This window comes from Grammomys surdaster, unplaced genomic scaffold (assembly GCF_004785775.1).
Source record: "Grammomys surdaster isolate TR1022 unplaced genomic scaffold, NIH_TR_1.0 220, whole genome shotgun sequence".
NCBI classification, from domain to species: Eukaryota; Metazoa; Chordata; class Mammalia; order Rodentia; family Muridae; genus Grammomys; species Grammomys surdaster.
The window spans coordinates 4,138,649-4,152,064 of record NW_021604665.1 but is presented as its reverse complement, the minus strand read 5'-3'; the positions used below and the strand labels follow the sequence as shown (position 1 = coordinate 4,152,064).

General features: G+C 42.6%; 1 protein-coding gene across 1 annotated transcript in view; it reads right to left on the bottom strand.

Annotated features, from left to right (window-relative positions):
* Slc25a26 (solute carrier family 25 member 26) overlaps positions 1 to 13,416 on the bottom strand; it is a 94,353-nt gene that overhangs the window by 8,440 nt on the left and 72,497 nt on the right. Inside the window, exon 7 of the mRNA XM_028773023.1 lies at positions 4,081 to 4,150. Coding sequence (XP_028628856.1) covers positions 4,081 to 4,150 — 70 coding nt within the window. The remainder of the gene's footprint in view (positions 1 to 4,080; positions 4,151 to 13,416) is intronic.

Here is a 13,416-nt window from a genome sequence, read left to right as displayed (position 1 = left end):
ACTCAATATGCTTAGTGGGTGCCCCAGACAAGTCTATGCTTTTTACAAACTAAGCATGTAAGGTGACCCTGTAAAAGGCAGGGACAGGCTGCCATGAGTGCCACCCTTGCTTACCTGCCAGGCTCTTCAGATGGATGCCACCACCATCACCAGTATCCACTACTGCCACACAGCAGCTGTGTGGAGCTGGGAACCAGGCTGCATATATCCTAGCCCTTAAAATGATCTTGCGACACCCAAGGACACTGATACAACACATTAAAATAAGTCTGAATATTAAACTTTATTCTTTTATGTAAAAATATTCACAAGCTGCCCTAAATCAATTTATAAAGCTGAAAAGTACCATTTAATAAATTTGGTTAGCTCCAGTTGAACTTGCCCTGGCCACCGGCAGAGGTTAACCATCCTTTCCTGTGGACACCTGCATATTCTCCAGAGATGTGTGTTCCATGAAAGTAGTGTGGAAGAAAGATGAACTCAAAACATACATGCTTTGATAGGCCCTGATTTTACTACCATGCTGGGATCTAGACTTTATGTAAGGCATTAATAAATCAATTTGAAGGCCCTCAAATACTGGGCTACTTTAACTCACACGGTGTATAGCTTTGTATTTTTAACGTTTAGATAAAACATAGTATTTTGTATAGTCTACTTACAGGACAGAAGTAAGGAACAAACAAGAATGGAAACAACCATTAGGCACAGCAAAGACAGACTGTCCTCATGTGAACCAATCTCCTAGGGTGTTTTACTGAATGTTAAGCTACACCTTTCTGGGCCATATTCACTGCTCTGATTTTCACAGAAAAACTACTTGCTGTCTTGGGAACAAATGCCCTCTGACAGGCAAAGGAACCTTTTTCTTTCTGACAGCCTGGGGCTATCGCCTCTGAGCAGAAGCCAGGAATGTTGAGGAGGGCAGTGTGGAGGAGGCCCAAGCCCACCCCCCCACCCCCCAACCCCCCACCCCCCACCGGCAGCCCTGCCACTCTCTGCTCCTGGATCCTCTTAGCTGATGCATTCAGGAACAAGACCTCCTTCCTGTACCCCTCGCTCAGTCTCCAAGCACAGCTCCACAGTGTGGCTGTGTGTTCCAGCCTGTGCCAGCCTCTCACCTTTGTCACACACTGAATCCTGTATTCCGTGCTACAACGCCAGGATGAGAGAGCCGCCTCTCACTCATACCTTCTCTCAAGAGAATGTAAGGAAGTTTCTACTATAAGAAACTGATCAAGAGATACTTGAATGCAAAAATGGTAGCAAATGTATCGATACTCAACATCACTACATTTTAAGAGTCTAGGCCTGGAGTGAGAAGCTGGCAAGGTCTTTCTTTTTCCTTACTTTAACCCTGACCAAAAGCCAGGGGAATGTCTAAGCATGACAAGCCATCAACACCTCCGATCTGAAGAGACATTTTGGGTATTTGTGCCAAGTAGTTTATGAAACAAGCAGGAGCACGGAGCACGCCGAGGATGGCACGGAGCACCGTCCTTGGCAGTGACCGGCAGTGTAAACTTGGAAAAGCACATAGGAAGAAGAACTCTGACCTGACTGTGGGCGAGTTTGATCATGAAGAGAAGGGAGTCCATAAGGCAGTGTGTGGGTGTGTGGACAGGACTGTGGGTAGGAGGCCATTCTTCATCTCCCCAGCGGTGCAGGACAGTGCTGCAATCCGCCCACTCTTGCAGAACTGCAATTACTCAATGTGGACTGTTTTCAAATTACCTTTATCCTGCAGCAATGTCTTCAAAATACTCATCGTATTTCTCTAGACTAACATTTATATCAAATAACCCCCCAAATAAACAAAAATGTATTTCTTTTGTGCTAATGTATAAAGATCAGTTAACAATGTACTTTTCCCACGTAGGTCTTTAACTCCTTTGTTTGGCAGAATCTCATCTGAAAACAGTGAGATGGCTGGAGAGAACATTTTCAGGCTCAAATAGGAAACTACACTGCGCAGTGACTCCAGATCATGACATCTTCCAGGGCCATCCAAGAGAGGACAGCTTTCCGTCTGGGAGGTGGGGGGGTGTTGCTTTTTCTTGCTGGAAGAGTGATGACTCCTCACAGCTGTTCAGGTTTACAGATCACCAAGGGCCAACACACACATTATATCACTGGACCCTGAGGGAGGAGTGGTTATTGCCATGCTACGGATCAGCGAACTGGTGCTCAGGGAGCCCAACGTCTTCTCCAAGAAGACTCAGCCACTTGTCAGACAGACAGCCCAGCCTAGGTTCCAGACACTGCATCCCGGCCCAGCCTCACAGCAGCCTTACTAAACCACCTCTTTCCTCCTACCCTAGAGCTAGCGTGACAGAAACTGTCCTCTTGTGACAGATGTTCCACGCAGAGCATTCCTCAGCAAAGAGGACTCCATGAAAGCCATTTCCCAAACACACAGTGTCAATGTATCTGCACATAAATCTCTGAATTCATGGTTTGGGGCTATCTCAGATTATTTGTATTCCTTACTTGAAGATGGAGAAGTTTTAGAGCAGTCATTTTCAATCTAGGGGTCGAATGACCCTTCACAGGGGTCACCTAAGACCATCAGAAAACCACAGATATCCACATTATATTCATAACAGTAGAAAAATTACAATTACAAAGTAGCAACAAGCTGGGTGGTGGTGGCGCACGCCTTTGATCCCAGCACTTGGGAGGCAGAGGCAGGCGGATTTCTGAGTTCGAGGCCAGCCTGGTCTACAGAGTGAGTTCCAGGACAGCCAGGGCTATACAGAGAAACCCTGTCTGGAAAAAAACAAAAAGAAAAAAAAAAACAAACAAAAAAAAATAAAGTAGCAACAAAAACAGTTTATGGTGTGTGGGGGGGGACTGGTCATCATGGCATGAGAAACTGTAATAAAGGGTCACAGCATGAGGCAGGCTGAGAAACACTGTTTTAAAAGTGTTCAACTCTAAGAAGTGGCTTTTCTTGTCCATGCTTACTTGGTGTTCTGCACCCAACACCACCCCCACCATCTGCTGGTTTCTTGCCCAATTCAAGAAGAAAGACAACAAAAATAAACTTCTCTAAAGGGCTAGGTATCAAAGAACCCTAGCCTCTGGAAAATGAATCAAGACCACCTCCTCCTTTGACCCGGAACAGACGGCTTGGGTATGGGAGCCATTACCTCCCATCTGCATGCGCTGATACCCCACCTCCAGGAAGAATTCTTAGTTTTGGCAATTAATTCCACAACTTAAATAGATTTAAATTGTTAACAAAGGAGCTCTTAAAATGTATGATTTCTACTGTCCTAATCACTACATGTAAGTAAAATCCAACAACTAATATAGAATTTGGAAAAAAATCATTTTCTCCTAAAGCTGCTGATCTTCCAACCTACCTGCCCATCCGATCACCAGCATTGCATCTAAACACCTTACAATTCTCTGGCCAAGTTCCACTTTGCTTTACTGCAACTACAGCTACCTGTATTTGTAACGACAAAAGAGATCTTTCTCTTAGGGTCTGAGCTTACCACTTACTACATTCTTTAAAGCACCTGTGTTCTCGGGACTTAATAAGATACGGCATGACACTGCACACTGAACTCGCTCTTGCTTTAATGTCTCCAAAATGCCCAGATATTCATAAGGCTGTACTTCCTGCCCAGTGCAGTTCAGCCTGCAGGAAGCTGTAGAGTAGCCCCTGCTCTCCCGACAGTAATTAATCTCCTGCACTGTCAAACATGTCACATGGGCGGTGAATCTCGGATCACCCGCAACACCGCTCCCAGCAGACAGCTGTGCAGCACACCCCACTCCCACCGAGGGCTTTATAAATTATCCTTAAGATAATCCAAGGGCCCGAGTGAGGCTTTAATAAAGATAAAAAGAAAAAGGGAAATTTGTCAAAGACAAATTGGTTGTCATTCAAGCAGACACCTCTTTAGGGGTTTTTTTCCCCTCTAAGACAATCTTTCTGTAAATAGCTGGTGAAGCTGCCTTCGTCTAAACAATCTGGAATTCCTGAAGAATGCTGTTTTGCACTGCTTGCGTTTCCACATTCTCTCCCCCGCCCTTCGGTCTTTCCCAGTACAATATAATCCCTTGCACCTGCAAAAGCTCCGCAGACTGCTGACTGCCAAGAATCCACCACATGACCCCGCCGCCACGACCAGAGGGCCTGTGTGGAAGGAGAAAGAAAAATACAAGTTATTCCATCTTGGAGTTTATCGGAACCTGCTGTGATTTAGCTTGGGGTGGGAACTGAAGTGAGAATCTATTTTGGAAGCATTCTTCAGTGGTGACATAAGCGACTTTCCCAAGGACTTCGCTGGACTCTAACATTAGTCACAGAAGAACAGGCGGCAGCTACACTATGGTTCTCAAAGGAAGTATTTTCAAGGAAGATTTCATATGCACAAAGTAAAATAAAGAAAATAAATTTATGACAATGAAATATTTTGCATATTTCTCAAATAACTTTAAGCATATAAATACAATAATTTATAATTATTCCAGAAAAATATATATCATCTTCCTTAGTTCTTCTAAAACTCTTTATCCATAGCCCACCTTTGAAAGATACTAGCTGTTGCCTGAGTGGTACTGTAACTGAAGGGGGCGGAACAAGTTTTGAGACAGGGTCTAATGATAGTCCAGGCTACCCCCAAACTCAGGATCATCCTACCTCAGACTCCTAGTGCTAGGATTAAAGGTGTAGGCCACCATGTCCAGCATTAATTTAAATTGATGTCAAAAGTATCCCCTCTCCAGGAAAAAGACATCAGGACGGGTATGGCCCTCATGCCTCACTGGACAACTACAGGGGGACTGGAGCCATTACAAGGTCCCCTTCAAATACTGGAGGTCAGGCCTCTATCCCCGCCTTCGCAAGTTTAGAATTGCCACAGCCCTTCTATACTTAGAGAAGGGAGGAGATGTCAGGGGCAGCCCTGCTTATACACTGAAGGCCTAAAATCAGCCATAGGCCTAAAATCAGCAATAGGCCTGTCATACATGTATACTAACACCAAGTCTTGGGTCTCAGTGGAAAAAGATTGAAACAGATGGCTATAAGCTAATGTCAACAGGCAGCTTTTGTGGAAATTTATAAGCCTGAGTAGTCATAGACCTTGTAAATAGGTAGCCTTGGCAGACAATACCAACTTAGATAAGGACAAGCGAGTCATAGGCAGAGTCACAGTGACCTGTCCCCTGAACCTTCACCCAGCCGATACCCGGTTCTGAAGATATCTGTATTCCCCCTTAACACCCACACTCCAGTGTCATTCCCTTCCCCACATCCTGCCTTTCTGTGTTTATAGCCCGTGTGAATGAATTATGATTTGAGAAAAAAAACATAATATAAACAATAAACCAAAAAAAAATAAATTATTGAAAACATGTTTATGCTGCTCACATAATAAGCTGGTGATCATGCAAACACCACAGCAGGCGTGAGTTGGGGAACTGGCAGATAGTACTTTGCTCACTGAAAGCTAACTGCCTGTGTGATATGGTCGTGCCACATGGAATACTGCACAATGCTTAGTCCAGTCTCTGTCTTCTGAAGTCTGTGGACTCACGACAACCACAACCTCAGGAGCTGGGTCCTATTACTTCTGCCCAGGCTTCTGAGTTCCAGCCTTTCGAAACACTCATTTCCTTAGCTTCACTGAGAAAGCAGCTACTAAACTTCATATATTTAAAGTTTGATAAGTGTGGACAGACATCCACACACAATCACTGATACAAAGAGACCATGAACTGACTTATAAGCCAAAAGTTCTGCAACCCTTTGGCAACTTCTCTCCTGAGCCCCGCCTTACCATCTTCTAAGCAATGGATATTCCTGTCACTAGTGACTGGTTCGCATATTCCAGAATTGTATACAAATGTAATCCCATTTTCTTGTATCTGCCTCCTCTCATAACTCTTCTGTGTTACACCCACACCACGACAGAGATCAGACTTCATTCCCCGCCATGTTAGTAAGCAATAATCCAGACATAGGTGCATCATCTCTCTTTCTAGTTTGGGGCGGATAGTGATAACCCTACATGAACATTTACAAACAAAACTTTACATGGAAAATGCCTTCCTTCCCAATAAGGAAATAACTAATAACTAAGAAGAAAATTGCTTTGTCAGAAGTAACGGCACGTTTAACTTTATAAAGCTGCCATGATGTTTTCCAAAATGGCCGTACATTTTATGTTCCCAGCAGTCCTGGCTTGTCCACAACCCTCCCAAGCTTGGGTGCCAGCATTTTTAAGTGTTCACATTCTAGTAAGTGTGCAGTACTGAATCACTATGTTGTTTTGTTATTTTTAGACTTTAAGTTATATATTTGTGTGTGTGTGTGTGTGTGTGTGTGTATGTGTGTGTCCCTTGGAGGGGACAGTATGGGAACATGGGTATAGGTGACCACAGAGGTCAGAAGAAGACATCCGATACCTGGAGCTGGGGACTGTTGAGCCACTCCACATGGATGCCAGGAACCAAGCCTGCATCCTCTGCAAGAGCAGTACATATTCTTAACCAAGTTGCCACTCCAGCCCCTCTACTATGGCTTTAATGATGGTGACATTCTCTTCACACACTTATCTCCCATCTATGAATGGTCAAATACTTGTGTATTTGTATCAGCTTGTCTATTATCTAAATTAAAGATAGTGCAAAGTTTTAAATATATCCTGAGTATATTTGTAGATATCTGTGACTTATCTTTTTCATGCTCTAAATAATGTTTTTAGAATAAGCATTACATTTTCATTAAGTCCAAATTATTTTAATATAATATTCAAATATGTTACTCATGTTACAGAGGGGGACATTTGTTTCATTTTGCTTGAGGCATGGTCTCACTCTGTAGTTCAAGCTGACCTAGAACTCACCAGACAGACCAAGCTGGTCTTGAACCTGTAATAATCCTTTGGGTGCTGCCTGCTCAGCACTGAGATCCCTGGTATGTACCACAGAGCCTAGGTTATGAATCCTGCTTTTGGTGTCATCTGTAAGAAAACTTTGCTGATTTTAATAGCGCAAAGATTTCCCCCTATATGTTTGTAAATTTTAAGCTTTTAAGAGTATTAACATCTTTACCTTTGAGTTAATAATCTGTTATGTTATGAAGTTCTTCCATTTTGATTTATGTATGGACAGACACTCACTGGTTCTACAGCTTGAAAAAAATAGCCCCTCTTTTCGGTGAAATCTTTCTCCAAAAGTCTGCTCTCTAATTGGTCCTCATGGATACCAATTCTGTACTTTTTTGACTATCACAGGTTTTAATATAGTTAGAAATTAAGTAGTATCGGTTTTCCAGATTAGTTCTCTGTCAAAGTTGTTTTGATTCTTCTAGACTCCTCACATTTCCATAAGAATTTATTCAGATGGCCAATTTCCACAGGACACCCTTCTGAGAGTTCATCCCGATTACATGAAGCCATGGATTGTTTTTGGACAGAATGGATACATTAGCAATACTGCTTTATTATCTTTCTCTGACTTTCTCACCATAAGCATCTTAGCTACTTTTCTATTTCTGTAGAGACACTGTGACCAAAACAACTCATAAAAGAAAATGTTTATGGTGGCTCACAGTTGCTCATCATGGTGGGGAGCACGGCAGCAGGCAGGCATGGTGCTGGAACAATAATGGAGAGCTTATGTCTGACTCACAAGCAGGAGACAGAGATTAGAGAATTAATAGGGAGTGCCATGACCTCTTTGAAACCGTAAAGCCCACCCCAGCGACATACCTCCTCCAGCGAGTGAGTCCACACCTCCTAATCCTTCCCAAACAGCTCCAACAGGGGCCAAAGTACTCAAATACATGAGCCCACGGGGCCATTCTCTGTGTAGTTACTAAATCTACTGGGCTAAAAGTGTATCTATCAACTAGGCTTTTTAACCCTATTTATGAAAACAAATAAGCTTTAAGAAACCTTGTTACAAATGCATTTCTAAAGTCCTGAGCTATACAGCACAGAATCTGGTAGATTTTAGTAAATGCTTTAGTGTTTGAAAATAAATGGGTGCCTTTGTGGAAATCATTATTGTCTCCATTTCTATAAAAGCATTAGAGATACAATGGATACAGGGAAGAACAACAATGTTTATCTTTTGTAGCAATTGTTATGTATTTAGCCACATTTTGATTTAAAAAAAGTCACAAAGCATGCCTGTTAAATGTCTGTGTGTGCATACTCTCCCCGTGTGTGTGTGTGTGTGTGTGTGTGTGTGTGTGTGTGTGTGTGTGTGTCTGCCTTGCTCATGCTAGGCACATGTTCTAGCACTGAGCTATACCTCCAGTCCTTAACAGCAGGCCAGCTTCAACACTATCACTCGCTAAAATACTGACTGGAGAAGAAATGCAGACCTGAACCACATTTTCTTAGTGAGAAGGGGTCATCTTCTATTATTAATCTTCTGACATTTTCTCAAGAAGAGATTATTTCAAACACTTAAGCTGCTGCTCACAAGCTTGATTTATAGTAACAGTAAAGAACAAGGGATGAATGATATCACAGAAGGAGAAGTCAAAGATACTATGTAATTTATAAATGCAACAAATGTGCAGAACTGTGTTTGCTGCAAGCTCAAGAGAACAACAAAACTTCCAGGACAATCCATGAGAGGTGTGTGTGCGTGTGCATGTGTGTTATACTATATGTTATATAAATTATATTATAAACATATTATACACACACACACACACACACACACATATATATATATGAGGAAGAGGGTTTTGCAAGAGAGAGGGGATGATGGAGAAGCTTCACAGAGGTGTCTGCTGTGTTCTACAAAGAAAAAGGACCTGCTTTCTAAGGGAAGGAAACAATCAAAATAGATTCCAATGTCTGAAGGCTGTTTAAATATAAAATTCCCATAGACAAGCCTAATTTTTCACTTCACCTGGGCTAATTGGGAAGATATACAGAAATCATTTTGTAATAAAATGAATACTAAAAAAATCTTAGAAAAAATAGTCCTTAAATCCCTAGAGAAACTAAAACAAAGTCAGAGGCCAATGTCAGTGGAAAATTCAGTGTTAATAATGACTGACAGCAAAAGGCACAACGGACTCCCCTAGCCACTAAACCCTTCACACAATAGGACCCTCACACCACAGTCTCCTGATGTGTGTGCAACAGTTAGTGTTCAGTTATCCTTTAGAGAAAAAACTGAAACTCCAAGACCTTAAATCATTAGCAAGCCTAGCAGTCACATGAACAGGACCTTATGATGTGTCCTAAACAACACCGGGATTTAGGTCTTCAGATTGACACTGTCTTCAAAGCAGAGTAAAAACAACAGGAACCACAGTTGCCACTGCAATGATACTGAAATACCCAAGAAAGATGGCTTATGCCTGTAATTCCAACATTTAGAAGAAAGAGTACTATGAGTTTGAGGCCAGCCTGGGCTACATAATGAGTTCCAGGACAGCCCGGAATGAGATGACCCTCTCTGAACAGAAACAAAACAGGCTGTTGCTGACTGGCAGATAGATAGATAGATAGATAGATAGATAGATAGATAGATAGATAGATAGACAGACAGCCAGACAGGGCACTCATACTATGACACATTCAAAGCAATTTGCCTCAATGTTTGAGTTTTTTTAAGTGAGTAACTGAATATAAAGTCTTGGGAAAGTAATTTGAGACTGACCAATCTAAACAGATGAGAACAATTTACAAATGCTACATCTTGAATTTAATACGAATAATAAGAACTGATAAAAAGTACTATATCTAAATTAGAAAAAAATTGAAGTTGTCACGTAGCTCATATGTGCAGGGACAGGAAGATGGAATAAACCAAAACAAATAAAAACAAAAACAGACAAACAAAAACTCACTGGGAAGCTAGAGAAGGTCTCTCACGGACTAAATAATTGGCTATATTTAAGGAAGTTCAGACCACACTGGAAATAGAATAAAAAATAAAGATAGCACCAGCAATGGGCCACATGATTCCCACTGATGCTGTTGGATAGCTCACTAAGTAACTAGCACATCCCAAGTGGGATATTAAAGAATTTTCCAGATCTGTACAAACCACAATGGGTGTGGTGCAGAGGCTGGGAGTAGTGTTGAGCAAGCTGTCCAAGGTCACAGAGCTAACACAGCTAGTTTGGTTTGCTTTGCACAAAACCACATATATTGTGACAGTCACAACTGTCTGTGTGCTGTTTCTCCAGGTTAGTCACGTCTGTAGTACAACGTCCAGTGACGTTACAGTGCAACAAGCAAACTGCAAAGGTAGTTTCACTTCAATAGCACTTAATTGTTGGATGTCTGTAACAGCCTTTTCGATGTTTTGTTTTCTTGCCTGAACCTTTCTGAATGCATATGCAGACAGTTTAAGCCCCCATAACATTCTCCGCTTGAGTGAGTACTCCCATTGTCACAGAAGTGGAATTGCCCCTCCTGTTGAGGCAGACAGATGACTGGGGAGGCGGGGGAGTGAGGGACAGAAAGGGGCCCACACATGAAGAAACAATGTAGGAGTCTCAACTTTTAAGTTAAGTCAGAATTTAAAAATACAGAAGGCCACATATCCCAGGGGTTTGCACCCTCATCTTAGTTCTATGGGTTTTTTTTCCTTCTTTTCTTTACAAATAAAAATGAAGTTCTATGATGGTCATGTAGACATTTATTTATATCAAAGAGAAATTCAAATTTAAGGACTAGCTTCTGAGACTAGCTGTCAGAATGTTCTTAACTTCTCCAGTTTTCCTTCGGTAAACCTTTCTTAATATGAGAGGGAAGGAAATATTTCTAACAGTGTATGCAAACAAATTTATTGTAAAATAATTTTAGAGTTACAGGAGAGTTACAGGAACAGCAGAGTCCCTATGTACCTGTGATGGTTTGTATATGCTTGGCACAGGTACTATTAGGTGTGGCCTTGTTGAAGTAGGTGTGTCACACTGTGTGTGGGGGCTGAAGACCCTTTTTTCCCCTATGTTTATTTGGTCAGTACTTGCCACAGCAACAGGGAAGCAAATGGAGACAGCATCTTAGACTCAGTCAGTGATCAGGAAATAAAGCTGCCCTGTTCTTACTTTAAGACTTCTTCCTCCATGTTGGCATACAGTTAAGGGCATAGGTCAGCATGGTACTGATCATATACTTTACCCGTATCAGTCCTGGCTTGGCCTGCCTGGACTGTGGTCTGTTGTGAGCCAGCAGGCTGTGTGTGGAGACGCCACTCTCTCCCTGCAGCCCTATGGAAACTGAAGACTGAGCATCTCTGAATGGCAGTTTACTCCTCAACACCTAAGAGATGCTTCTGTGGATGTGGTAATGGTTGATATTTACAGATCACTAAATCACAACAGCAAAAGGTGACTGCTCTTTTAACTTGAAAACATAGTTTTAATACAGCACTGCTTCTGCCGAGTATCTATGAAACACAAGAGAAATATCCGGGTAACCACTGTGCACAACTACGTGTAAGGGGAGTGAGGGTGTGCCAGCCCAGATCTCCTATCCATCCTAAGGAGCAGAGAATGACGTCACAGGGTTAGCCCAGTGAGCTGACTTCCCTTTGCTCAGCTCATGTTTCCCTTTCTTAGTTACTGCTAAGTGATTCTGGGCCATCTTATACCTGACGTAAACCTATTCAGACCTGGAAGTGATCGGCAATTCTCTCACAGTATGAATTGTTTCCTGGCTTGGTTTTTTGTTTTTTGTTTTTTAAAGCTTAAATCTTCCTACAGGACATTTCAATATGTTTTAATAATATATAACATATGCTCTTCATCTAAACTCAGCAAGAAGAAAACCTGTATGCTTAGAAAAAGAAATTGTAGTTTTATGACTGTGAATATACTTCTGAAGGAACCTATAAATAAAACAGCCAGTACAACAGTTACACAAGTCTGTGCAGAACTCCATCAGGAAAGAACGCTAACCTTCAACAATCAGCAAACACCGACCAACACCCAGTGCAAAAGGCAGAAGGTGAAGAATATGAACATAAATACAGACAGGCCAATGACAATGTTCATTCCTCTTCACAGCAGCATGCTGTGGGAAATGTGACACAGACACCCACAAAGGTTGGCTCTGGGGTGACCTTTGCACAAACCCACTGGTCCCTAAGAACTGCCTCCAGGAGTTCAAGAGAGAGACTCTGACTAACTTTTTCTTCTCTGGAGCATATGAAAGAGAAAATAATAGCAAAGACACGCAGTTCTTGAACAAACGGATTAAGAACACAACAGCTGGAGTCAGATACCTGGGTCCAATCTTGATGGTACTCTTTAGCACTCCTACAACTGGAAGCAAGGCTTGCTGGCTGGCATGTCTGTCTGTCTGTCTGTCTGTCTGTCTGCCTGCTTGTCTGCCTATCTGTCTCTGTCTGTTTCCCCCTCTCTCTTCTCACAGCTATGAAATGAAGACAAATAACACCTACCTCCAGAGGAGAAACAAAGGTTAGCACTAGATCACCCGAGCAGAATGGTCACACAGGGCCCAACACACTGTACCTTTAAGAAATGCTGGCTATGGTTTTTAGTATTTCTATCATGGCCACTACTGTGGGACAGTAAAAAAGTGCTATGAGCAAATATAAACCCTCTCTGACTTGAGGTCTTCTGCATGCCCAGCTCTCCTTTCTCAGCCTGATGAGAGGCTCAGCTTTTGAGTCCTGCATGATAGGAAGCAGACATAAATGTAGGCCTTCCTCCAGGGCCTGCCATGGTATCTGCTCATCTCACAGCTGACATCTTTGGGAAGTGTGTTTAAGGATGGCATGTGTTTTACTAAAGAAACTCTTGAAATGCCAGGGAAGATTGTGCTGTGCCAGATGCTGTGATTCCCAGGGAGGAAGCAAGGAAAGTCCTCCCTTGAGGACGGCGGACGGGGAGCATCTCACTAGCATGATCTTTGGCCTAAGACCTAAGTGCTGATGACTTACTGGACTTGAGGAGGCTGAGGGAAAGAGTAGACTACATGTAGCATAGGGGAGAGTTTATAAACGGATGAGTGCATGGCATGCATATGGAAGCTAGAAGGAAACCAGAAAATGTCGTCAGATTCCCTGGAGCCGGAGTTACAGGTGGTTGTGTGCTAGGTGGCATAGGTGCTGGGAACTGAACTTGGGTCCTCTGGAAGATCAGTGAGTACTGCTAACTGCTGAGCTGTCTCTCTATCCCTGAGGCATTTGCTGCACCATTTCTCTTCATCACTCTGTCCCATGGGAAACGCCCACTCAGTATGAAGAACATGTGTTTCAGAACACCGTGTCACACACCTTACAGACATACCATTACCACTTGTCATGCTGGAAAAGTAAGTCTCTCACACACGAGCACCAAAACATCAAACATATAAATGACATGCAGCAGAGAGCACGGCACACCAGGTGCATGGGTCATGGGGGAGCAGTGCAGCAGAGAGCACGGCACACCAGGTGCATGGGTCA